Raw genomic sequence first — 25,550 nt, 5'->3', positions numbered from 1 at the left:
CAGCCTGCGGGATGACTCCGCCCGGCCCGACCCGGACACCCCACCACTCACATTGCTTCAAGAGCTCCAGACACAAAGCCATGAGGGCCGGATGGGGGTCAGAGACCCAGAGACCCGGCAGAGACAGAAAAGGGAGAGGGAGAGACAAGGAGCAGAGAGAAGGGGTGACAGGAGGTCGGGCAGAGAAGCAAGGGAGCAAGATTGCCCCCGGCAGGGGAGCAGGCTCAGAGGGAGGCCGTCAACGCCGGAGACAGAGCAGTGAGACACTGACACAGATGCACGGAAGAGAGGCAGGGAGAGCGAGGCGGGGGACCGGGTCCAGAGAAGTGGGGCGCTCGGACAACAAGGAGAGGCAGTGACAGCCACCGCGGACAAATTTGGAGAGGCACAGTGGCTCTGAAGTTAGGGAGCTGGGGAGATATTGGGGTTCAAGGAAACCACTAAGGGATGCAGAAGGTTCTCTGGAGGCCCCAGAGAAGAGGGAACCCCTGGGGAAATATGGAGTAGGTGGAGGCAACCCCCAGGAATCAAGGATCAAGGAGGACCCCCAAAGGATGTGTGGTAAGCTCAGGGGAGGCCTGGGGGAGTGGAGCGTGTTCTGAAGGTGAGGCCCCAAAAGATCTGGGGGGCGGGGTGTCCCGAAGAATGGGGGTGCCAGAGCCCGTGGCTGTGAGCGAGGAGAGGAGCGCTGGGAAAGGGGACCCGAGATCCCGGAGCGAGGGAGGGGCCGAGAGCGCGAGGGCAGAGACAAAGAGACAGCGAGCTAGGGAGAGACAAAGCGGGCGCAGCGGGGACACGGGCCGGAGGGCCGGCGGCCCGACACAAGGACGGAAGCGCGGGCGGACGGACGGACGGACGGACGGACAGACGGGAAGACAGGGCAGGGCAGGGCCGGGCGGGGGCGGCGCCCGTCTCCTCGCGGGGCCGCGGCTGCTCCGGGCGGCGCTGGGCGGGCCCCGGGCGTCCGGGCTGAGGAGGCGACGGCGGCGGCGACGTGGGTCGGACAGACGGACGGAGTGACGGACGGACTGGCGGCAGCTGCGGCCAGTGGCGGGCACTCACCCTCCTCCCTCACGCGGCCCGGCCCGAGGCTCCGGTTTTGTACGCCCGAGAGGCGGGGCCTCCGGGTTAAAGCCCCGCGCCGGCCCCGCCCCTCGCGTCAGCCGCGCGCGCGCGCCGCCCGGGATTCCGGGGCCACCAGGGGGCGCGCGCAGCCGGGGAAGCTGCGCAGGCGCGCACGCGTCCCGCGCGGCCCACGCCCTGGCCCGCCTGCCCCGAAAGGGAGTGCGCGCCCACGCCGGCTCGCGCATGCCCGAGCTGGGGGGCTCCGCCCTCTCGAACCGCCCGCCCCGCCAAACCGGTTCCAGCTGGAACGCAACGCACGGTCTGTACAGCAGGCGGAGCGGCCCGGGGTCCGTGCGGGCCACCCTGGCAGAGACGCCTTGCTGTGGGTAGGGAAACTGAGGCCGAGGAGGGAGCCCACTGTGGGCTTTTCGTCCTGCACGCAGGTTCTAGCTACTCAGCAGCCTAGCAGTTTCTAGTTGCCCCTCCTCCCATCCCCGGATGTGCTTCCAAGGATCCTAAGGATGAGTTCAGTATCACACCTGTGTGACCTTAGGAGCGATGATCAACTTTTCCGTGCCTGTCATTCTCTGTAAAATGTGACAAAAGCACACGATGCTGTACGAACCCATTCCTGCTTCTTCCCTGAGTGAGTCCCCTCCCTTCCCGCAGACCTGGCACTCTGCTTACAGATCTTGCCAGGCACAGACAGATCTTGCCGGGTGGCTGAGACAAGCCGGTTGCCTGCTTTCTTCGTCTGGATCTTATGGAAGGCTGTGAGGAATGAAAAGGTAACACTGTTTCCAGTAGACGTCCTCCCTTTGCATTAAGACATAAGGATGAAGAGAGCAACAAGCTCATTTGATGCCAGGCACTGTGCTAAGCACTTTAAAAGCAGTAGCTGGCTATACCGTGCTATTCAGTTTCATTTGCTTGACTTAGGAAAAAGCAAAGTCAATTCTTGATGGACTCTGACGCCCCAAGCCAACCCACCATGAGATCTCTTTATCTCACCTCTATTCTTCCAATTCAGTACACACTCCTTGTATAACCTTGGGCAAGTCCCCTTTTCTCTTTGGGACTTGTGGGTCCCGTATGTCCCCTGGAGAGAAATGAGGCAGAAACAATGGAGTCTTTGACCCTCTGAATCCAGCTCACTGGATTGAAAAGAAGAACTCATGGGCAGCTTCAATTTGGATGTCACTAAATCTGAGACCTTGGTGCTGGAGGAAGTCCAGCACACTTCTGATGGTGATCTTTTCGGGTCCTGTACAGTGTGTATAGGGAACCGTCTGTGTAGTGACTGGGTCCTTGCCCAGGGGCTCCAAGTCAGGCTAGCCTCCCTGCAAAGTGGAGTTGGCTGGACCCAGGCCTGAGGTGTAGGGCTGACAGGCAGGCCTTAGATCCTCCTATGGGAGCCTGGGCTTCTGGTAAAGGGTTCTTTCCAGATAGCTGTTGTCCTGGCAGAACTGGCAGCTAGAGAAGTGAAAATTTAAAAAAAATTTTTTTTAGAGACAGGGTCTCTCTATGTAGCCTTGGCCGTTGCTCACCAGACTGGCCTCTAACTCACAGAGATCCTCCTGCCTCTGCCTCCCAAGTGCTGGGACTAAAGGCGTACGCCATCACACCCAGCTTCAGTTTTGAAACTATATCAATACTTAAAATCCACAGCATGAACCTGACTGAGCCCCTCCCCCTCCCCCATGGGTGTTAAGCTAACAATGCTGGAGCAGGGAATGGGGAAGAGGAACGACTAGGAACTGCTAAGCCACCCAGTGGTTAGGAACTGTGTGCTGGGCTAAAAGCCCACAATGGGCTCCTTGTGTTATGCATGAAAGGTAGCTGAGCAAGCCAGCGAGAGTTAATCCAGTAAACAGTCTTCCTGCGTGGCCTCTGCTTGAGTCCCTGCCCTGACTTCCCTCAATGACGGACTGTGACCTGGAAGGGTAAGATGAAATAAACCTGCTCTTCCCTAAATTAATTTTGGCATGGTGCTGATCCCAGTGATAGAAAGTAGACTCATGCACTGCTCTGCCTCTAGGGTGACGGGATGCCCCTCTCTTGTTTGGCCTAAAAGTTTCAATTCTGAGTTGGAGGCCTGCTCATCAGTCCTCAGGTCTGGATCGTATTTCTCTGGATTGCGGGCGGTGGTGGGGCACGCCTTTAATCCCAGCACTCGGGAGGCAGAGCCAGGCTAGTATACAGAGCGAGATCCAGGACAGGCACCAAAGCTACACAGAGAAACCCTGTCTCGGGGGAAAAAAACCAAAAACCAAAAACTTGATGAGTGATAATTTGTGCACTCAGCTGCTCATAGTAGGCACTCAGTTACCTAGGAATATCAGGGACAAAGGCATGGTAGAACCCAAGGAGAGAGCCTGCCTTCTACCCAGTCAGGAGAGACGCCTATTTCAGCAGTAGGAAATACTGATAATCTTCTGGGGAAGGCCTCCTGAATCCTATCACCTCTGACCCTATGGCCCTGATGGGGCCACCGTCCCCTGCCTGACCAGTGTGGCAGCCTCTAATCCTGCTCTGCCTGCCAGATGATTCTCCTGCTCTTGGTCAAGTCCTTGGGTTGCTTCCTTCCTAATCCCACATGACAATGAAGAACTCAAGGCTTTGAGAAACTTTTCTCCTTGACCTATTTGCTGAGTGACCTTGACTATGACACTTCCTCTAGGCTGCAGCGGCTTTGTGAACCACCCACCCCACGCCTAATCTGAGGTGTGTGTGTGTGTGTGTGTGTGTGTGTGTGTGTGTGTGTGTGTAACTGGGTTAGGTCAGGAATGGCAGGTTTGTGTAACTCTGGCCATTGCAGACATCATTAATTCATGGTGGCACATTTAATCTTCTTAACTCAGATTAAATCTCAATCCTTAGCTCCAGGGACCAGAAATGACACACAAATCACAGAATGTTTGCCCGACAGTCTGGGGATTGGATGGGCTGAGCTGACAGGGATCTGCAGTGGAATAACCAAAGATTAGGGTAGACTAGGCTTGGGAGACAAGACTGAGAGATTTTGTTTGTTTGTTTGTTTTTCGAGATGGGGTTTCTCTATGTAACAGTTCTGGCTGTCCTGGAACTTGCTTTGTAGACCAGGCTGGCCTCGAACTCACTGAGATCCATCTGCCTTGCCTCCGGAGTGCTGGGATTAAAAGCATACACCGCCACCACCCAGCTAAAACTGAGGGCTTTTGTTCGCCTCCCTTCCTGTGTATATGTGCAGGGGAAGGAAAAGGAATCATGGAAACCAGATTCTAAGTGATGGGAGAAGGGACAAAAAGAGAGGAAAAAAAGTGGCTTCTCTTTCTTGGATGGTTACAGACAAGACCGTTCCTCACACCCAAGGTCTAGATCACCATCAGGAGGCCCGGGAGGGACAGGTGCCTTTTCAGAGTGACACAGTAGCACTGAAACAGGAACTCTGGGCCTCCGGGCAGGACGCAGGAATATTTTCTGGACTGGAGCTTAGCCAGCTCAGCCTAGAGCTTCCAGTGTGGGCAGAGAATGACCCTAAGCCTGCCTAGGTCTGCGTGTGTGTGTGTGTGTGTGTGTGTGTGTGTGTGTGTGTGTGTGTGTGTGTGTACACCCTCTCTCTCCTGCACTGTGTTCACATTTAAAGACAGAATGTAACTGGCAGGATCAGGGTGCCACACAGTAGTCCCCCACCCCCATGCCACTTGCTGAGGTCCCTGTGTGGTGTCTCGGCTTCTGAATCTGTGCGACGTGATTCAGAGGGAGTGGGAAGACGTGGAAGGGAGGGGGGGGCAAGCCCAGAACTGAGAGCTCAGAGGAGGGAAAGGAAGAGAGACAGAGGGTGGAGGGAGAAACAGAAGGCAAAGACTGGGGTGGGGGGCTGAGGGAAGAGATGGGAGGGAGCCTTGTCACTGCTCTGGCTTCCTCTCAGAGGCATGGCGAGAGGAGAGGCAACAGGATCCGAGGCAGACGACAGGGTCACATCATGGCCCTCAGGTCCCTTCCCAGGTGTCCTCTGGCTGGGGAGGGGCATGTACAAGTGGCAGTTGAGCCACGGATGACCCGCCTGCCAGTCACCTGCCAGAGCTATTTCTGGAATGTGGAAACTGGGTCAGGAAGGGGGAGGGAGGATGGCGGTGCTGGCGGTGGAGCTGGGAAGCTGCCAGCAGTGAGTAGTGGGTGGGCAGCCGCATGCCCTGGCTCCGCCACTCTGGAGCAGCGGCTTCTGCTAGGCGCCCACTGCCTCAGTAGACACCCTGTACCCGCATCTTCCCACCTGCCTGCATCTGGTCTGTGAGCATAGGAGGGGAGAGGGAGAGGGACAAAGAGCTATATGCCTCTCAGCAACACAGGCTCAGAACAAAGGGGGGTGGGCAGGGTGGGAAGGAGGGGAACCTTCTGAGTGGGAGACAGTGGCTATGTGTTGGTGTGTGTCTGTGTAGAGGGGGTGATGACAGGCAGGGTTGCCATGTATGGTTGTACAAGTTTTACACTGATTAAGGATACTCCATTTTAGCTAGGTGTGGTGGCTCATGCCTTTAATCCCAGCACTCAGGAGGCAGAGGTAGGTGGATCTTTGAGTTCGAGGCCAGCCTGGTCTACAAAGAGAGTTTCAGGACAGCCAGGGATACACAGAGAAACCCTGTCTAAAATAACCAAAATAAAAAAAAATTTAAAAAGATGCCCCATTTGGGCATTTGGGTCTAATCACAAACAATACAGATGTAGTTTCTGGCAGGTGGAAGTAAAAGAACTTATTCTAATTCCAATAGAAACTGCATCGTGGTGACTTTTCAGTAGATGGTGGTGAAGGAAAAATACCACATGGACCAGCTGCAGCTCTCACCAGAGACCTGAAAATCTGGTGGCTTTGGTTTTCCTAGGTGGCATGTGAGTTTACCTGCTGAGCAAGAGAGGAGCAGAGGACAAGCAGGAGCAGGTATGTGACTGTCACTGGAATCTACAGTGAAGGCCAGTGGGAAAACTTGGAGTGTCAGTCTACTAAGGCATGCTTTCCTCACAGGTGTGTGGGTGTGAGCTTTGATGGAGACACACAGGCATGTACTTTGTGTGACAGGGGTATGTTGAATTAGGGTGTACACATGTAAATATGTGAGTGCCAGTATATATGTGTCTTCAGAACTTTGTGTGTATACACACACTTATTCACGTGTGTGCACATGCACATGTGGGTGGGTATGTATATGTTGGGTGTCATTTTCAGTCTCTACCTGATTTTTGAGAAACTTACTGATTTGGCTAGGCTGTGTGACTGGTGAGGGATCCAGTCTTTGTCTCCCCAGAGCTAGGATTACAGGCTATGGTGGTTTGAATGAGAATGGTCCTCATAGGCTCATACATTTGCATACTTAGTTCCTAGTTGGTGGACTGTTAGAGAAGGATTACAAGTAGTAGGAGGTGTGGCCTTGTTGGAATAGACATGGCTTTGTTGGAGGAAGTGTGTCACTGGGGTTTCAAATGTATATGCCAGACCCAATACCCGCCCCCCTCTGTTTCCTGCCTAAGATCAGGATGTAAAGCTCTTAGCTACTTCTCCAGCACCATGCCTACCTTCTTGCCACCATGTTCTCCACCATGGTGATAATGGACTAAGCCTCTGAAACTGTAAGCAAGACCCAATTAAATGTTTTCCTTTATAAGAGTCACCTTGAGCCAGATGGTGGTGGTTCACACCTTAAATCCCAGCACTTGGGAGGCAGAGAGAGGAAGGCAGTCCTCTGAGTTAGAGACCAGCCTGATCTACATAGTGAGTTCCAGGACAGACAGGGCTACACAAAGAAACCCTGTCAAGAACCACTCCCCATCTCCAAACAAAGAGAGTCGCCTTGGTCATGGTGTCTTGTCACAGCAATAGAACACTAAGACAGGCATATTACCACACCTGGCTTTCCCCACCGTGGTACTGGTGATCAACTTAGGTCCTCGTGCCTGCACAGCTGGCACTTTACCAACTGAGCCATCCTTCCAAACCCATTTTCATACTAGAGAGATGGACGGACAGACGGACGGATGGGTGGATGGGTGGATGGATGGGTGGATGGAGATACTGAGGTTGAGATTGAATCAATGATCTCAGTTCTCAATTCTTCTTTGTATTCATGCCCTTTGCTATATCTCATAGAAGCTCTGTGGCATCAGCTTTGGATCAGCAGCAACTTGCTTTGATCAACTGGTTATTTGCAGATGTGAAACCAAGAGACTTGAAATGTGTTACAAAATGAGGTTGTCTTCCTATCCTCTGCCACCTCCACGGGAAGGACATGGCCTGGTTGGGACACTGACTCCTGAACAGCCTCTGGGCCCAGGGAATAGGACACATGGAGCCACGCCAGCTGACCTGCAAACTCATGAATAAGGACTTATCGCTGTTCCTCACTGTTCGCTCCACAGCAGTACTGAGATGGTGCGCAAGGTAGAGGGTGACTGCAGTAAGAACCAAGAGTATCACACTGCTCCAGGACCAAGCAGTGAGGAAGTAATGAGAGACTCCCAGAGCAGGCTTGAAAAAGATGCCTGGGGTCTGTGTGGGTCAGAACCCTCCGTGAAAGTCACGTATAGTGACGTAAGTGAGCACATACACGGGCAAGAGCTGGCTCCTTTGGATAAGGACTTTAAAGAGAGAAGAACTCACAAAAGGAACAGTCAATCTGTCTGTCAGGGACACTTAGAGAAAATAGGAAGAGCCTAGAACTTGCTGAGTTGGAAAATAAATCTGTCAACTTCAGTCTCCAGCCAGTAGATCATTCTCAAATTAAGATAAAGCCTGGGATAAAGATCAAAAGTCACTACCTGTTAAAATACCACACAGGCTGGGTGCAATGGTGCAGGCCTTTAATCTCAGCACTCAGGGACAGAGGCAGGCTGCTTTCTGTGAGTTCAAGGCCAGTCTGCTCTATATAGGGAGTTCCAGAGTATTCAGAGCTACATAGTGAGACCCCCATCTCAAAAAAAAGCACTTGCTATTCCTACAGAGGATGGGGTTTGTTTCCCAGTGTCCACATTGGTACCTCACAGCTGGCTGTAACTCCAGTTCCAGGGCATCTGACAGACTCTTCTGGCCTCCATGGGCACCTGCATGCATGTAGTGCATATACAGAAAGCAGGCACATGCATACATGTGCGCGCGTGCGCGCACACACACAGACACACAGACACACAGACACACACACACACACACACACACACACACACACACACTTCTCAGGTGGTCAAAGGAGCTATCATAAAGCTCAGTGGTATGGTCCCACAGAAGCCTGATGTGCCCAAAGTAGGAATAATTAAGTAAAGAGAGGCCTAACTCAAAAGTGGCTGTGGATATGACTTTGGCATAAAGAGTTACATGAAATTAAATTGAGTGAATTAAATGTGTTTGAGCTAGGCCAATCAGCTTTGGCTAAAGTAGATGTACCCTTCCACTGTCCTAGGGAGGAAGTAGGCTGAAGCCCAGAGTTGATAAATATGAACTCAGTGTAGGAAATCTTCAGGAATATTCACTTATCTCAAAGGATGTGCTCATGAGGTTGTCCAAAAGGATTTCAGAATCACCTTGAGTCAGTATGTCCCTGAATCCCTGGTCTCTCTTTTTTGAACAGAGTATAAGCGGCAGTTGTCTTGTCCATATTTTGCTAAGTCAAGTTTTCACTGGGGGAAGAGGGTGTTGGGCTACAGGGAGGGTAACAGGGGTGTTGAGATCCCAGGTGATGGGTGAAGAGGAGCTACAACCAGATGTGGCACAAATCATGGATCGACACTGTGGCTGTATGAAGCGTTGGGAGCTCTTGGGTAGGATAAGTGTTTTCACTATGAGAGAGGCATGGATTCAGGTGTGGGATACAGCAGACTGAAATATTGCCACCCGTTCTTCACCCCTGGCTGTATTCACATCCTTTGCCATAGGGACTGTCTTCTCTACACTAGTGAGAAGGTCCTCACCCTTGACTGAGAGCTCAGTTTGCCAACGTGCTTTTAGCCAATGGATGTTTGCTTACGTTGAACCTTGAATGTGCTGGGACTGTTAGTCAGGCTTGCTCGCCTGCCTTCTGCCCTCTTCAGGAGATGAACACGTCCTGGCTAGACCACTGATCCCAGGAGGACCTCGGGTCTCAGGAGAAGACTGGGAGACCGACAAACTTGGGAATGTCCATTGCTGTATTATGTTTCTTGTGCAGTGTTATTGAGGCGAGAGCTAAGCCACTGAGGGGCCCACCTGCTTCTGGAATGCACACTTATCATGAATCTTCAGGCTGTTCACTCGTGAGTGATGGGGGTTGCAGGAAATTGGTGAGTGAGGGTGTATCTGCAGTGAATGCTTCTGTGGATGCTTTGTGTCCTTCTAAGCCCATCTCATTCTTTAACAACTTCTCAGGGGCATGAGAATGTAGAGAATGGGATCTTTACCTGAAACTTCCATGGGACTGCAGCAGAGTTCTAGGACAGCCTGGCAGAGCTGTCTGGATTCCAAATTCAAGAATTCCAAAGCCATAGAATGGCAGTCCCCACCCCAGCCTGGAGACTTCTAAAGCGGAGGAGCTGGCCGGCTGGACAACAGCTGGTCTAGAGGGAAGGCACTCGTGGAGTGGTCCATACTCCACGTTCTAGGAGGCACCGTGCTGCTTTTCACACAGGTTAAAGGTCATGGGGTGGGGGTGGGGCTGCAGTTGTCTTCAGAGGGCTCTGTCCTAGGGCAAACTGCCCAGCAAAAAGGCTGAGTGGGGATGAAGAACCACCAGATGGGAAGCTGAGGGGGGTAGGAAGCAGCATGGCTCATGCCCAGAAAGAAGGTACCAGGAAGCCCCTTCCAGATAGGACAAAAAATCAGAGCCACACTACCCCGTGGCTTCAGCTGTTTGCAGTCCCAGAACCAGTAGAACCAGAAAGAACAGCAGTGAACAAGATCGAGGAAGACACCAACCAGGACACCTAGCTCCCCACCAGGGTTCTCCAGGTATAGCAGGAGCCTGGCACAGCTGCCTGAGAGTGGGACAGACTAGTCTGCAGTCCTGAGACTGCAGTAGACTGGACTCTTAACATAAAAACAAGGCTCTTCCTTCAGGTCTACAAGTGGCCAGAGTTTAGGGATCTGCCCTTGGATACCCACTAGTGGCGGGATGGGATGTCTGGGGAGCATATGGCGGTGAAGTGGGACCACTCTTTCTGCTCTGTTCCCTGGAGAGACCAGGATGTGGGTTACCTGTGTACATCTCTGTGACACCACACCCCAGCTGAGCACTTGAAGCAACCATCTTTTCTTACCCCGTTCAACCCCATTGCCCTCTGTTATCACACAAGGCCAAAGCTGAGGCTGAGACGCAGCTATGACAACACTGTCTGTCACATCCCAGCAGATGGTGTTCAGTTAGGATCTGTGCATGCTGAGTATGGCAGGTGAGCTTCCTGCAGTCTTCAGTACCCCAGGACTCTCTAGGGGCTGCCTTAGAGATGGGGAAATGGGGCCTAGGAAGAAGGACTAGAAAGGCAAACTCAAGGTTGTCTAACTAACCCAGACTTTGTACTGTTTTCCCTTGGTCTGACTTCCTAGTTTTCTCATCTTCAGAGAAGTCCAACAATCTGAGGAAGGCCAGGCCATCCTGACTGTGAATATGAGGGATAAACTCATCCCACTGGGAAGGCTGGGAGTAGATTTAACCCTTCATTACACTCTTCTTGTCATCCCTGAAGTTTCCTGCCCTCCCTACAGGTTTATCTACAGCTAATCTGAAGTGGTATTTTGCTTTTAGTAAATCCTGCCTACCATCAGGAGGCTGTCTATGCAGAAAGCAGCCAGGGATCCCAGGGTTCCAGACTTCCCCATCATCTGCCCATTGGACAGTCTGTTTCTGCCACCTGTTTAGGTTTCAGTTTGCCAGTGGGAAGTTCAGCGTCAAGGCCACCTTTTGTTCTCCACCATTCTTTCTGTGGTGACCTATGGGTTCCTCCCCAGCATCTCCCCAGGCTGCCCACCTGAACAGTTCCCATGTTCTCCTTGTAAACAATACAAAATGGAACAAAAACACCAACCCTCCTGCTTTCCGGTACTCACTTGGAAGCGTGCGACTGTTGCTGAGGCTGCCGGTGCTGGGTGGTGGGGAGAGGGACTGCAGGGAGACACTGTCCTCCTCCTGCGAGCAGCCCGCCTGGATGGCTCGAAGGTAGCTGTGGCTGCGTGAGCGGAAGTAGCTGGGCAGCGGCAAATCAAGCGCCTCTGCCGCTGTAGACTCGGCTTCACTGCAGGCTGACTCACAGGCTGCCTCGTACTGGTCACTCAGATCTGCCTCCCGGACCTGTCCAGACAGAGGCAGGCATCAGAGGCCCACTTTGCCAGTCTTTGCTGGTCTACTCAGCTTCGGGGCTGGAGGGTTTTCCTGCCTGATCTTAGCCTGTCTCCTCCTTCCACCTCACTCAGGGCACAGACAGGCTCTTAAGTAAACAGCCCCTCTTATCTCGGTGGGCCTCAGTTTTTCCATCTACAATGAGAAGAGTGCTGGGATATTACAGGATGCTAACAAGACTGAATCTTGTTGTCTGTACTAATCTACTGAAAGAGTTTAAGATCACACCTCAATTCAGCATGAAAGAAGGCTGCGATCCATTAGTAATGCCTGCCCTGAATGTTGGAATAGGGCTTTTTTTTTTTTTTTTTTTTTTTTGGTTTTTCGAGACAGGGTTTCTCTGTGTAGCTTTGCGCCTCTCCTGGAACTCACTTGGTAGCCCAGGCTGGCCTCGAACTCACAGAGATCCGCCTGGCTCTGCCTCCCGAGTGCTGGGATTAAAGGCGTGCGCCACCACCGCCCGGCTGGAATAGGGCTCTTATTAGGTGTGGTGGATATCTACCACTGTAAGGTTTACTAACTTCTATAAGCAAAAACCAAACAAAACAAAAACCCAACAACCCTCAAGGGCCAGTGAAAGGAAGATATTTGTCGAGGGTACCTAGTGAGGAGGGAGCAGGCCAGCACTCCAGCTATGCATGTAAGGCATGGTCTAGTGGATGCTGGGGTATGGGGAGACGGTCTGGAGGAGCAGAGGCTAGGGTGAGCTGGTGCAGTAGCTTGTGGAAGAAGACAGATTGGAATGAGGGTAGTGGCCATGAGGATCATTGATGTCTGCTAGGGCATGTGGAGAATGGTTCTGGGTATGTTTGCCACCCCAAACTTATCATCCACAGTTTAGCTCATCCACAGTTCCTAAGCATCCCTCCAGAGATGACCACCCAGGATCCTGGAAATTAGAAGCTAGGGGTGTGACACAGGGGCCTCACCACACATAACACTCTGCAGATTCCGGGTTGGGCTTACTGACTCCAATTTCAGGCTATGTTGGTAGCTAGGGACCATGCAGCATAAGCTAAAGAGTCAGCTGGCCACAGATGGACACTAGCTGGAGGCCTGAGGGGTCGTAGCTACAGCAGGAGGCACAGTGGACTGAGGATCATGGAGGAAAGATGGATCTGGGCTGGGTCAGCCCTCTGCTGAGTTCTCCTTTCCTTGTCCGCACGAGATGAAACGTCCAGGATAACAGTCTGTGGATCCTTTCCCTCACACAATTGGGAAGATGTTTGAAAAGGTCTGAACCTGTGCTGTCCAATATGGTAGCTATGAGCCACATGTGACTATGCCATTCAGGTTTAAATCAGTTAGAAATGAATACAGTTTGGTAGCCATACTAGCCACATTTCACTGGGTCAAAAGCCACATGGACAAACATGGATTGTAGAACACTGGCCACCACTGCAGGAAGTTCTATTGGACAGTCTGCCAAGTTAAAATCAGGCCACATGGTATACCCAAAATACACCTACAGAGGACGACATTAAAGCATCGGTTATCATTCAAAGCTGCAAACTGAGGTATTTTGAGAGCCTCTGTGACTGCCCAGGGCAACAAGGTCTTGCTTTGGAGCTGCTCCCTAACAGAAGAGCTCAGAAAGCGAATGGTCCAAACTAGAAGACAGTTGGCTTCGGCTGCCCATCTCAGTCCCTGGGATGTGAAGGCAGGGGGATCAGGATTCCAAGGCTAGGTGAGCTACATCGGAAGGTTAAGGCTAGTCTGGGATATGAGACCCTATCTCAAAACAACCAAACCAAGATTACACGAGCTAACTCATTATCTGAGCAGGGTCCAGGAAAGAGTCGCTGGTCACATGCACTGGACAATTCAGGTGGCTGTGTGGAATGAACAAAGTGTTTATCAATGTGTAGTCAGATGCTCCCAACCTGCTCGGAGGTGTCAAGGAGTCTGTGTGAGGCTCCCTGAATGCTTCCTGTGTACAGGCTTTGCTGTAGGGCTTTGCACGTTAGTGTCCTGTAATGTGGGGGGAGGACAGCACACGCACCATGGCTGGAATCAGGAGACAGCCAGCACAAACTTCGCCACTATATGGTATGTGCCCTGGGAGACAAGCCCACTCCTGGCTAAGATGAAAGGCCAAAAGAGTTCTGAGTGCATTTCCTGTCCCCTTTTTCTGACCTTGGGACTGAGAGGAGAGGGACACCCTCCAGGAAATTATATCTCCATAGGAAGTATAATTCAGATAGCCAGACACAGCCACACTGGCATCCCATCTGCCAACTTTTATCAAGTTGAAAAGTCTCCACATTCACTTCAACACCCCCATATCCTTAAAGGTCCTGCTGGGGCTCTGGAAAGGGGAAAACTGGGGGATCTGGGACCTGGCAGAGAATGCCTCCCAGCCCCCAACCTGTCCAAACAAAAGTCTTCCTGGTCTAACCCAGGTTTTGGAAGAGAGGCAGAGGGAGGGCCTCCAGGAGTCAGTGCAGCATCACCTAGCTGATACCAAACTAGCTAGGGAGCGTCTGAACCACCAGTGTCCCTGGCCCGACCCAGGCTTCAGGGGGAGGCAGAAGGCATTAGGGAGAAGTTCCATTGCCCTGCAGTGACTTCTTATTCATCCACTGAGCCTAGCTCATGCAGTCCCAGTTTTCAGAACAAACTAAGCCATGGGGAGTGCAGAGTCAGGACACAAACATGCAGCTCAACTTCATCCTCCCTGGGGATGCCTTCCTAACAGCAGCTCTGCTTGTGTACCTATTCAGGCTGGGTGCTAGGACCACTCAGCTGAAGGTGTAAGACCAACCCTGCGCTCTGGTTTGGGGTACAAGAGAGTGGCAACATACTAACCTGTTGATCATGGCCAAACAACTGGGGGATCAGGGAAGCCTGTCCAAAAACCTGCAGGAGAGAGAAGGTGTGGGTTACAGGAAGGCCAGGCCTGGTCTGGGCTTCTTAGGACTCCTCCCCACCCCAAGCTGGATTCTGTTTCAGAGAGGGTTTGCTTGGCTTTCTCAGGGATGGGAAGCTCACTTCTGGGACTAGCATAAATGAGGATGTGCATTCTCCATTCTTCCTGGTACCATGGATGCATTGTCTACCCAGGTAGCCCAGCCAGAAACACAGATCAGAGATGGTACCCAGGCCCTTCTTTTTCTGGGCTGTATGTAATTTTGTGGCTCTATGCAGCTTATGGCATCCAGCCTTTTAGGGGTGAAGTTTGGGGGAAGGGAAAAGTTAGAGGAGCTTGGGCTGGACAAGGAACAGTAGGTAAAGTCTGTGGGAACCCCCAACACAGCAGATTCCTAATAACTTTCTTTATAACTAAGGGCAAAGGTATTCCAGGTACCTGGGGTCAGGCAGGGCTGGAGAAAAGAGGATGTGAAAAACAGAACCATGGAGATGGAGACACACAGGAGACCTCGGGAAGATGTGGTGAAGGAGGGCAGAAAAGGCAGGGAGGGAGGGGAGAAGGGAAGAGAGGGAAGGAGGGAGAGAGAGAAATGGGAGGGGCAGACACAGGGAGACCGAGAAGGGAGAGAGCAGGGGATATGGGTGAGGCCAGACATGGCATGCCTACTAAGAAAACACCCAGTAAGCCTCTGCCTGGCTGGGTGCCGGGCTAGGTGATGGGGACCTTCAGGGAACAAGACAGTATGTAAGGAGACCCCTAGTCTCAAGATGCAGAATGACATATAAATCAGCAAACTAATACGATTCCAGGCAGTGACATTGGAAAGCAGGGTTTACGAACAGCATGGAGGACTACTGTATGCAGGGTGACCAGGAGGGGCCTCTCTGAGGAGGGGACATTTGAGCCAAGCCTGAGACACTGGAGGAGGGAGCTGAGCACAGTGCTCTGGACAGAGGACAGCACTGTGCCAAGCCCCCGATCCAGTCACCCTTACCTGGCTGATACAGCTGGAGTCATTGAGGCTGTCACTGATGGGGTTGTAGTCTTCTTCCCAGCTGGGGCACTTGGAAGGCAGCAGCATGTCCACTGAATCCAAGCGGTCCAGACTCCTGGGGGGAAGCGGGGAGACAGGACTCAGCCCACCCACTGTTTAGCCTGGGGAACTGAGGCCAGAGGGAGAAGACTGTCCGGGATCATTCAGTGGCATCGGGGAAAATGGAAGCACCGCCAGCCTTGACAAGGTGGTGGTGGTGGTGGTGCGGGGTGGGGTGGGGTCGGGGGGCTCCAAGCAAAAGAACTCCCCACCTTTGGGAGACTTTGCAAGTAAGCAGGCAGCCCTTACTTGTCATGCCCACTGTGGCCTCAAGGTGGCAGACCGTGCTTGCATTTGACTGTTTTCGGCCAGTCCAAGTCTACAAAACTGAAAATCTGGGGCAATTCCAGAGACTAGACAAAGGTGGGTAGAGGCCCATAGCCTTGGTATTTACCTAAAAATGCCCAAAAGGACGGCCTCGGGGCCACTATGATGTCCAGATAAGGACTTTCCTTAGGCAGACCCAGTTTGTCCATCGTTCTCACATTATCTCACCCTGGAGCTTCCCCAGCCTTACTCTAGAAACAACACATAGCACTGGTCAGTTTGAGGTCCTGACATGGGGCTTGGACTAGACTCCAGCTTTCTGTGGAGAGCTCCTGGTGGGATGCCACCTCATGTTCCTGTCTCATGGTCCTCATTCATGGAATGGGGGTAACACTGCTGGGTGTGGAATAAGGCCCTCAGGATGCGGATGTGTCAACAGACAGCAACCGTTACTATGACTGACCCTTCCACCAAAGCCTGGCTCTGCTCATGAACTTCCAGTAGACTACCCCTGGGGCAACTCCCCTGTGGGAGTGAACTTACCTGTACGCAGGGCTCCTGTGGCTGAGTTTACCCGAACCAGCCGTCCCAATTCTCACTATGGGCAAGGCTTAACTGTAGGTGAGGCTGTTTGGGGACAAGCTGCTAGCAGGCAGGGCCAGCCTAAGCACGAAGAAGCCCTTGTCGGGGGAGGGGTGTTCATCTGGACCTGAGGCTGAGAAGCAGGATCCATCTTTAGGCCTGGGTTCTCCTAGGGTGGCCAAGGGGAGGAAGGCCAGGCTCCCATGAGACACAGCGTAGAAGTGTGAGGTTCACCCAGGGGACCCAGCTGGTCTCAGATCAGCCTTCAAGTTCTGAGACCTTACTCAGGGAAATACTGTCTGGCCAGGGTTCCCCTTAAGTTAAAGGGGTGGCTCATTCAGCGTTCGCCTATGGACATACACGAAGGGGCGGAGCTCCATCAGGGCCCTTGTTCTAGACTCCAGGAAGGGCTGCAGCTCACCTGCGAGGGTTGCTCTGCTCTCCCAGGGACTGCTGCGTGGCCCTCAGGTAGCTCTGACGCCGCGCTGCCGTCTTGGGTGAAGGCTTGGGGCTACCACCGCCAGACTCATCACTGTCTTCATCGCCCATGGCCTTGATGTAGCTGCCACTGCGCATGCGCCGACACGGGATGGGCCCCTCCGCTGTGCTCTCCATCTCTCGAGGGGACAGCAGCGCGGTGCTCCACTCTCCACCTCCGCCGGGCACCTGGAATATCCAGAGACAGGGCTCAGATGGAGTGCGGAGGTCAGGCTGGCTTCCAGCCCATCACTCAGAAAATGGGTCCTCGTGGACCCATTTCCACTTTGGCAACTTGAACCTTCTGTGCTGGCTTTCCTGTAAAGCCAGCATCAGGAAGGCCTGAATCGGGAAGACTACCTGGGTTCTAGACGCCGCTCTGCCACAGCTTCAGTGCCTAGCCCTAAGCAAGAAATTCCAGCTTCCATTTCTTCGGGGATTTCAAGCTGGGTGTGTCCCACCCAAATGATCACAAAGGCCTCACTGCAGCCATGCTTACCGGGCACTCCGTGTCCTATCTCTTCACTTGTGCCACTCCAGGGGATGGAATATGAACCCATGATGAGACCATCAGGCCCAAGGGAGGGAAGTCACCCACAGAGAGAGACCCCCAAGACCAGGAGTCAGAGCCCGGCTCTACAGAGGGCACTGGAGATCCCTGAATGGGGGGGGGGGGTCAGAGACCCTAGTACAGCAACACAAGTGTGAAGTCAACATTCTTTCTTCTAGAGGGGGAAACTGAGGCAGAGAGAGCAAGGTATTTGCCTGCTAGCAGTAAGCTGGAAAATGGCTCAGTTTCTGGTGAGGGACCCCCCCACCCCACCCCACCCCACATCCACAGAACAGGGCTGTGATAGAGGTAAGTGCAGTTCACAGCTTGGGAGAGCATTTCTGGTCACTCTGTTCCAAGTGGCTTTGAGGGGACTCCACTGCCTTTCCATGGCCATCACTGTCAGCTGCTCTGGAGTAGGGTGTGCAGTCTACTTACACTCTGGTTCTTGACTCACACTGCTGGGTACACGGTCACTTTGGGCACATCATGGCATTTACAAGCTTCAGAAGCTTAAGTCTTGTACTATGTATACACCTTGACACACTCAGAACAGACACATGCCTGGCCTGGTCTCTTGTGTTCCTCAGCAAATGCTCCCAGCATACTTCACACCTCCTCAAGGACACACACCAGCAACCTCATCACAGCCCCTCCAGTGTGCACAGAGATAACTCACATCACACCAGCAACCTCATCACAGCCCCTCCAGTGTGAACACACAGATAACTCACATCACACCAGCAACCTCATCACAGCCAGTGTGCACAGAGATAACTCACATCACACCAGCAACCTCATCACAGCCAGTGTGCACAGAGATAACTCACATCACACCAGCAACCTCATCACAGCCCCTCCAGTGTGCACACAGATAACTCACATCACACCAGCAACCTCATCACAGCCCCTTCAGTGTGCACACACAGATAACTCACATCACACCAGCAACCTCATCACAGCCCCTCCAGTGTGCACACAGATAACTCACATCACACCAGCAACCTCATCACAGCCAGTGTACACAGAGATAACTCACATCACACCAGCAACCTCATCACAGCCCCTCCAGTGTGCACAGAGATAACTCACATCACACCAGCAACCTCATCACAGCCCCTCCAGTGTGTACACAGAGATAACTCACATCACACCAGCAACCTCATCACAGCCCCTCCAGTGTGCACAGAGATAACTCACATCACACCAGCAACCTCATCACAGCCCCTCCAGTGTGCACACAGAGATAACGCACATCATATACCCCTACTCACACTCACACCAGCCATCAGTTGGACACACACACGTTATGTCATAAACTGCCACCGCACACCCAGGTCCACAGGTTTCTGTCACAGCAAGCCCTTCACCGAGGATTCAAATGCACACTCCTTGATCAGCATGACCCGCTTTGTAGGGACTCTCTCAGCTTTCCCACAAACCCCAGCTGACCATCTAGCCAGCTAGTCACCAGGACCTGTGAGTTCTCCATCCTAAATCTCTAGCTGATCCATCCCCCATTCACGCTATCCCTGGGGGATGGGGGCTCAGAACTTACAACCAACCCACCTGCTCACGCTGTTATCCAGCAGGCAGCACAAGCCCCCAGGGCCAAGAGTCCTCTCCTGTGTCTTGGAAGCATTTCCCACATCAGATCCAACCACACCGTGTGGAGAGGGTGCAGGTCACACACTTCCCTTAAATGTATAAACTAAAGAAGCAGACTGACAGCCACAAACCCCCTAACGATATTTAAAAGGCTGCCTAGATTTCAATTTCCTCCTGCTGCAAAACTGCACCCCTCCCCCACAGTCTCAGTGTCCCTGGAGTTTTATATAGAATGACAAGAACTTGGGCCTTGTCACACCTTGGAGTTCATCTTTTCATAATGCATTTGATGTGACTTCTTCATGCCAGCCAGGTCTGTGCTTGCATACCCCGGGGACAAAGTGCTCACTACTTATAAGAGCAGCCCCTCCCACGTGTGATCTGTTCCTGTCACTTCTATCACTGGGCTCTGTCTACACACCCCGCCATGTAGAACCCCGCCCCACCTCACTGTGCCACAGCAGTGTTGAAGCCAAAGCCTTCGGCCACTCTCAGGCTATGAGGCTTTACTGGGAGAGCTCCTCAGAACACACCCTCATGTGAAAAGGGAAAGGTTCCCCCCACCCCAGGGGTCAGGCCTCTGGGCTGGCGGCCCTAGGCTGCCCCTCACCCACATTGACCCCCATCTGTTCCTGGTCCTCAGGACTGTGGCGCACTTATTTCTAGCTGTGTGACTTTATTACTTTACTCTTGTCCATCTACCCTTTCTGAGCATTTCCTCCCTGCCAGATGCAGTCCTGGGCACTGGGGGACATATGGGTGGGTGCATCAGATGTGGACTGTGTCCTCAAGGAGAATCCAGTCCCATGGGAGTAGCAGGAAGCTGACCATTAGAATGCTATGTGTTGGTCCTGTGAGGTGGGGGGGCGGGGGAGGACCTAGCTTCCAGATCTGTCATCTAAAGGGCAGGGACATACTTCAGTCTCTTCGGGGCTGGGCTCCCAAGGGCCTACTTAATATACCTGCTGAGAACATGTGAGTGCAGAGGATCCTCTCATTCACAGGTCCTTCAAACCTCCAACTCCACAGTCGAGCAAAGCCATGCTCAGCAGGAAGCAACCTTACCAGTGAACTGTGCTCCAGCTAAGACTCCAAACCACAGCCACCCTGCCCTACCCTCACCCTCCCTGCCCCACCCTCGCCCTACCTGCAGGTAATGATAGGCCAGACCCTGGTGGCAGGACTTGGACTTCAGGAGGCTCTTATCCAAAGTGGCTGAGGTCTTCTGGCAGACCTCGTGGGCATGGCTGAGGGTTAGCGTGGACCAGGAGCCACGTTTGACATAGTTGGTGTCAGTGCCCACTCCAAGGCTGGGACAGGTGGCAGGGGGAGCAGGTGGGGGCGGTGGCGCAGTCAGCTCCGTGGTCGTGTTCTTGGTGGCTTTGAGCATGTGTCCACTGATGGTGTTGTAGGCGTGCATGAAGTAGCGGGGCTGGGTACGTTCTGGCTGGCGGCCTAGAGTCATCAGCCCCGAGGCAGGGCCACTGCGGAAGGCACCACCCTCACCGTCCAAGTTGTCGTCTGAACTCCACCAGCCTGAGATGTTGGAGCGGCTCCGCCTTTTGGGCTCCCCAGCCTTGGCCCGTTCCTTGCTTTTGGCTCTCCGGCCTTTCCCGTCCTCCAGGCCACCTTTCTTGTTGCCATTACCACCCACCTTGCCCGTGGTGCCCTCCATCGAGGGTGCCTTAGTGAAGAAGAGCCGTTGAACAGAGTGGACCAGGTGGCGGATGCGGCCAGGACTCTCACCCCTGGCCTTGGCCTCACCCCGGGGGAACTGGAGGGTGCTGAAGCCATCCCGGTGGATAGGCAGCTGCTTCTCAAACTGGTCCAGGAGGTTGGCAGGCAGCCGGTTGATCTTAGTAGCCTGGGCATGGCTAGGGAACGGGCTTTCCTCGGGCACCTCAAAGTGAGAGTTGTAGTGGATTCGGGGAAAGGTGCTGCTTGGTGGGGGCAGTTGGTTGTTGAGTGGGAAGAGCCCATCGCCCGGCAGTGTGTTTTGCCCAGGGAAGCGGGCTTCCCGGGCAAAGGCCTCTGTGGGCGACAGCAGGTAGGGGTTGCGGTCAGGCCCGGCAAACAGGGGCTCATGAGGTGGGTCCAGGCTGTCGGAGAGGTGGCGGGGGCGGCTATCACCGAGGCCTTTCATGATCCCAGCCCGTGGGGCAGGGGCCGTTGCCCTAGTGGGGTGCCCGGGTCACCTGTCCCAGGCAGCAACTGTCCTGGGGAGAAAAGACAAAAAATGGTCAGCTGGTCAACAGGACCGGACTGGAAAGGGCAGGGAGCAGGATGGGGTGGGTGTGAGGATGGCTTAAGGCAGGGCGTGTGCCCTTGCCGTCATGGGGCCAAGAGCTGATGTTGAGGCCTGTGCTCACTGTCCTTGGTGTGACTGCTGCTGCACACGCGTCAACACTGGATAGGGGTCCTCTGCCAAAGGGGACAGCAGAGCAGTGCTTTGCTCTCCACTGTCTCTGAGCCCATGCTCAAAGCTACAGTGGTGGTCCGCCAAATGTTCAGCAAAGCACACTCTCCTCGGGCTGAATGGAAAGGTGTTCACGGAAACCTGGAAAGCCAAGTTCCGCCTCCAAGTTCTTGGACTCCTCCCATTTCTACAGTGGAATGTGGGCAGGGAGCTGTCTCCTCCCATGCACACATGCACCCCCATCCAAAGCTCTGTCCACCCCGCCCCCAACAGCCACCCCTTAGGGCTTAAGGAGGGTTTCTAGGGAGTATCCCACAATGCCTTGGAAGCAGGTGTGAGTCATCCAGACAGGGACTCTCAGGGTCCCGAGCACCCTCAGTGCTCTGTGAGGCATCTCCCTTGGTCTCCTCAGCACTTCTTGTCTTAGGCCCTTTCTAGGGCTAGAGAGGCTTCCGAAGAGCAGGGCTACTCAGAGCCTACCTTACCTGTGGTCAAAGACAGTGCTGTCCAGATCTACTTTAGAGAGGGATCTTCATGCCCTTGTAAACTCTTTGTCCCTCTCCAGATGTCTAATGACTATGACCTCTGGGCTGGGTGCTGGGGCCACTGACATCAGAGAGGCCAGCAAGCCCACAGGCCCACCCATTTGCCGTGATATAGTGGTGGCCTAGAACAAAGTCCTCAGAGTCCAGAGAGGCCCAGCCTTAGAACAAGGTGGACAGGACAAAGCCTCACAAGAGAATGGCCAATGGATGGAGTCACTGTGACTCACTTTGCCCATTTGTTAAATGGAGCAGTTGGACTAGCAGATTCCCAGGACCATCCTGGAAATACTAGTCCCAGACTTAGCCACAGCCCTCTCCGTTTCTGGGCCTCTTCTTGGCCATATCATGGAGGTCAGCCAAGTTTCTAGGCTCGAGGCCCCACGAGTTCTGCTCAGAGGAGCCTCAAGGCTTGGTCTGGCCTGTACTTGGGGTACAGGAGCACCCAGGCTACCCCTGAAGCCAAGTATGGTGGGATCTTAAACACACCTGAGTCCTCGGCTGACATCATGCAGTAAGGATCTGAGATGAAGAGAGATCATGGCAAATCTGGACAGCAGAACCTGATCCCGGGAGAGTCGCCATGATGGTGAATTGTGAACCAGGGAGGGTAGCCCTTGGAGGTCAGAATGCCAGACTGTAGCCCAGGTTGGCCTCAGGCTCACTACCCTCCTATCCCAGGCTCTGGAGTGCTAGGACTACAAGCATGCACCACTACGTCTTGTCACTGTGGCTTTGAGTTGCATTTCCCTCATACATAGTGATGAGGACCATCCTGCCACATGATCCCTGGCCATTCTGATATTTTCTTTGGAGAAATGTCGACTGAAATCCTCTGACTACTTTATCACTGAGCTGTTTGTCATTCTTGTTGCATTCTAGACCTTAAACCCTTACCAGATATACGGCTTGCAAGTATTATCTCCCATTTCTGTCTCTATATGGTTTTTTTGAGACCTATTTTTTTAAATGTATATGAGTGTTTTCTCTGCATGTATATCTGTGTACCATGTGCATGCCTAGTACACAGGGAGGCCAGAAGAGGGCATTAGATCCCCTGGAAATGGAGTCATAAATGGTTTTGAGCCACTATGTGGGTGCTGAGAGTCAAACCTGGGTCCCCTGGTTTTTGTTTGTTTGTTTGTTTGTTTTCAGAGACAGGCTGGCCTCTAACTCAGAGATCTGCCTGCCTCTGCCTCCAAAGTGCTGGGATTAAAGTGCACCACCACGGCCCGGCTTCTCTCCTGGGTTTTTGGTGAGACTTTTCCTCCTTTCCAGCACTGGTCATGCCTTGCTAGCTCTGGTCTTCTCCCCCAGCATGGCGGCTTATTAGTGCTCCTGACTTCTCGGAAGACAAGCCAGGTTCTCTCTACCCAAGCAGAGGAATGAGAAACCTTCCTATGCCAGGCTCTTGAGTGCTGGGATCACAAGCACTCACTGCCATGCCTGGCTTCTCGCTGTGGCCGTGGTGTGTTGTGGTGGCCCCATGTCCTTCTGCGCTGACTGCTTTGGCTCCAGCTGCCGAGAGCACCAGCTGCTGACAGTTCACAGCCAAGTTCCCCTACAAACCGCTCTAAGTCAGACAGAAAGCTTTGCAGGGCTCCACTCCGTCCCCAGGGGCAGCCTGCATCTAACGACTGGTCACCACCATGATGCCCTTGTTCCTGTTCCAGACACCTCTGCAGGGTCCTTACTCAGAACTCCCTGTGGGATCAGCACAGCCTCTGTTGGGACTGCCCTGAGGTCCAAACCCTCCCTCAACCTGGTTCCGTGTGCTGGCCTCTTCCAGAGCCTTCCTAGAGACTCCCGAGGAAACCTCAGCATGCACACCCACACCACTGGGCCCGTCAGTTTCCTGTGGACTCAGCATTAGTGTGTCTCTGAGCAGGACCACCTCAGAGGGGGGCACTGGCGTTGATTAAATCGGTCCCCTGAGCCTGTCTCCTCCTCAGCGGCATCGGGATGAAGCTTACTTTGTGAGATTATGACCAGGGCTAGCTGTGCTGTCATACCAAGCATCGGTCACACCACCCTCCACCCTCCCTGCACTGTGCTCTTGGGGACAGGCCAAGCCTTGTGGCCTAGGATGCTGCCCAGTACAGCACAGTGGTGGCGCACAGCTGGAGATGGATGCAAATCCTGCATCTGTTTGTACTTGCTGTGACCTCAATCTAGCTTTTCTCCCTCTAAGAAAGCAGGGGTTTGAGTGCGGGTGGTCTGAGTGTCTGCTCAGTCTCTCAGCCACGGCTCTGGGTTTGCTGCATGCCAGTCCCTCAGCAGCCCAGAACCCAGGGGTGGCAGAGCCTCACCGTAGGGAGTTTTAAAATAGGCATCCGTGGTCTTGCAGGGGAGGCAGCTGGCTGCTGTGTGCCGCCTTTCTCAATGAGCTATACTTAGGCCCATCCGGGTGCCCATAATTGCCTCTCATTAATATAAGCCTCATTGCCTTCATGGAAACTCAGAGGCAGGAGACACTGCTGCCTTGGGGAGCCCTCTGGGCTCTGTGGTGCTTCCAAAGTTTCAGCCCGCCACCAGCCACCCACCACCCGCCACCAGCCACAGGACGGGCCCTCCCTGCCCTGCCAAACCTCATCTTGGAGCCCATGAGCATTGGAGAGCTAAGTCGGGATAAGGCCAGGGACAGAACACAGCCTGACTCCCCAAGAAGCAAAACTTACCTGGATACATCATTCCCCTCATCCAGAATGTTCTGTAGCTCCCTCTTCCCTGCTCGTGACAAGCCACACCCACACTGACCGAACTGCTAACCATCTTCAGCCATTCCCCACTCTGCCGCTCCGGCCCTCACTTCCCTCACCGTCTCTTATAAAGCACACATCTGCAGCCCTCGAAGGGCTGGCTCTACGGTTGCATAAAGACAGGGAGAAGCGCTGGGCGGCGGTGGCGCAGCCTTTAATCCCAGGACTTGGGGAGCAGAGGCAGGCGGATCTCCGTGAGTTCGAGGCCAGCCTGGACTACAGAGTAAGTTCCAGGACAGGCTCCAAAGCTACACAGAGAAACCCTGTCTCGAAAAACCACAAAAAAACAAAACAACAACAACAACAAAAAAAAACCCAACCCCCAAACACAAGAGAGGGTAAGGCAGACAAAGAGTCCAACAGGGAGTAGGGGTGTGAGCTGAGTGATGAGACGCTAGAAGTGAGTGGGGCTGAGCCGCCACACACTCTGGGTGCATTCACAGCAGGCCATGGAGCACACAGTCCCGGTTAGCTCTCTGGAGGGTTGAAGTGTGGAAGGGAAATGGCTCTTCAAGGCCGCCAGGGCCTTGGTGCTGCTGGTGTGGAGGTGTCTCTGGACGCCCTCCCTCCTCTGCTCCCCCCCCCCCCCCGCCCCGTCCCACTGTCTGAGCTGAGTCCAGGAATTGAATGAACTTTGCCTCTTCACACACTCCGTCACTGCTGATGTCCTAGTGCACAGCGTCACCTATAACTGGCCCTCCTCCACTTTGGTTCTCAACCCAGTGTGCCCCTTAAACTCCAGACTCACCTAACTGCATGTTGGACAGACCCCTCATCTACCTCATCTGCTCCTTCCACCAGCTCGAGTCAGAAACCAGGACATGCTGTTCTCCACTCACTCCAGTGGGCTCAATAGCAGACGTTTCCCGAATGGTTGTGTCTTCACTGTCCCCAGAGTCCTGCCTTTCCCCCTCTGCAGCCCTGCCTGGGTCAGCTGCCACTGCTTCAGACAGGCTAATCCTGGCCTCAAACAAACAGTTACTTTTATTTT

At 53.5% G+C, this 25,550-nt stretch overlaps 1 protein-coding gene and 1 long non-coding RNA gene across 3 annotated transcripts in view; one reads left to right on the top strand and one right to left on the bottom strand.

The window, feature by feature from the left end:
- Dlgap4 (DLG associated protein 4) overlaps positions 1-25,550 on the bottom strand; it is a 159,487-nt gene that overhangs the window by 47,967 nt on the left and 85,970 nt on the right. Inside the window, 5 exon segments of the mRNA XM_052724065.1 lie at positions 11,105-11,345; positions 14,202-14,252; positions 15,260-15,374; positions 16,629-16,873; positions 19,990-21,058. Coding sequence (XP_052580025.1) covers positions 11,105-11,345; positions 14,202-14,252; positions 15,260-15,374; positions 16,629-16,873; positions 19,990-20,985 — 1,648 coding nt within the window. The 5' untranslated portion in view covers positions 20,986-21,058.
- Positions 1,245-7,789, top strand: LOC128101185 (uncharacterized). Of its 2 annotated transcripts, XR_008215023.1 has the most exons (3): positions 1,245-5,333; positions 5,817-5,983; positions 7,187-7,789. It is a non-coding gene; the product is annotated as an uncharacterized LOC128101185 (long non-coding RNA). The 2 variants fall into 2 exon arrangements; XR_008215022.1 differs by having other exon boundaries at positions 1,245-5,983.

This window comes from Peromyscus californicus, unplaced genomic scaffold (genome assembly GCF_007827085.1).
Source record: "Peromyscus californicus insignis strain IS unplaced genomic scaffold, ASM782708v3 Scaffold_7__1_contigs__length_154581171, whole genome shotgun sequence".
NCBI lineage: Eukaryota > Metazoa > Chordata > Mammalia > Rodentia > Cricetidae > Peromyscus > Peromyscus californicus.
This window is presented reverse-complemented; position numbering and strand designations above follow the sequence as displayed.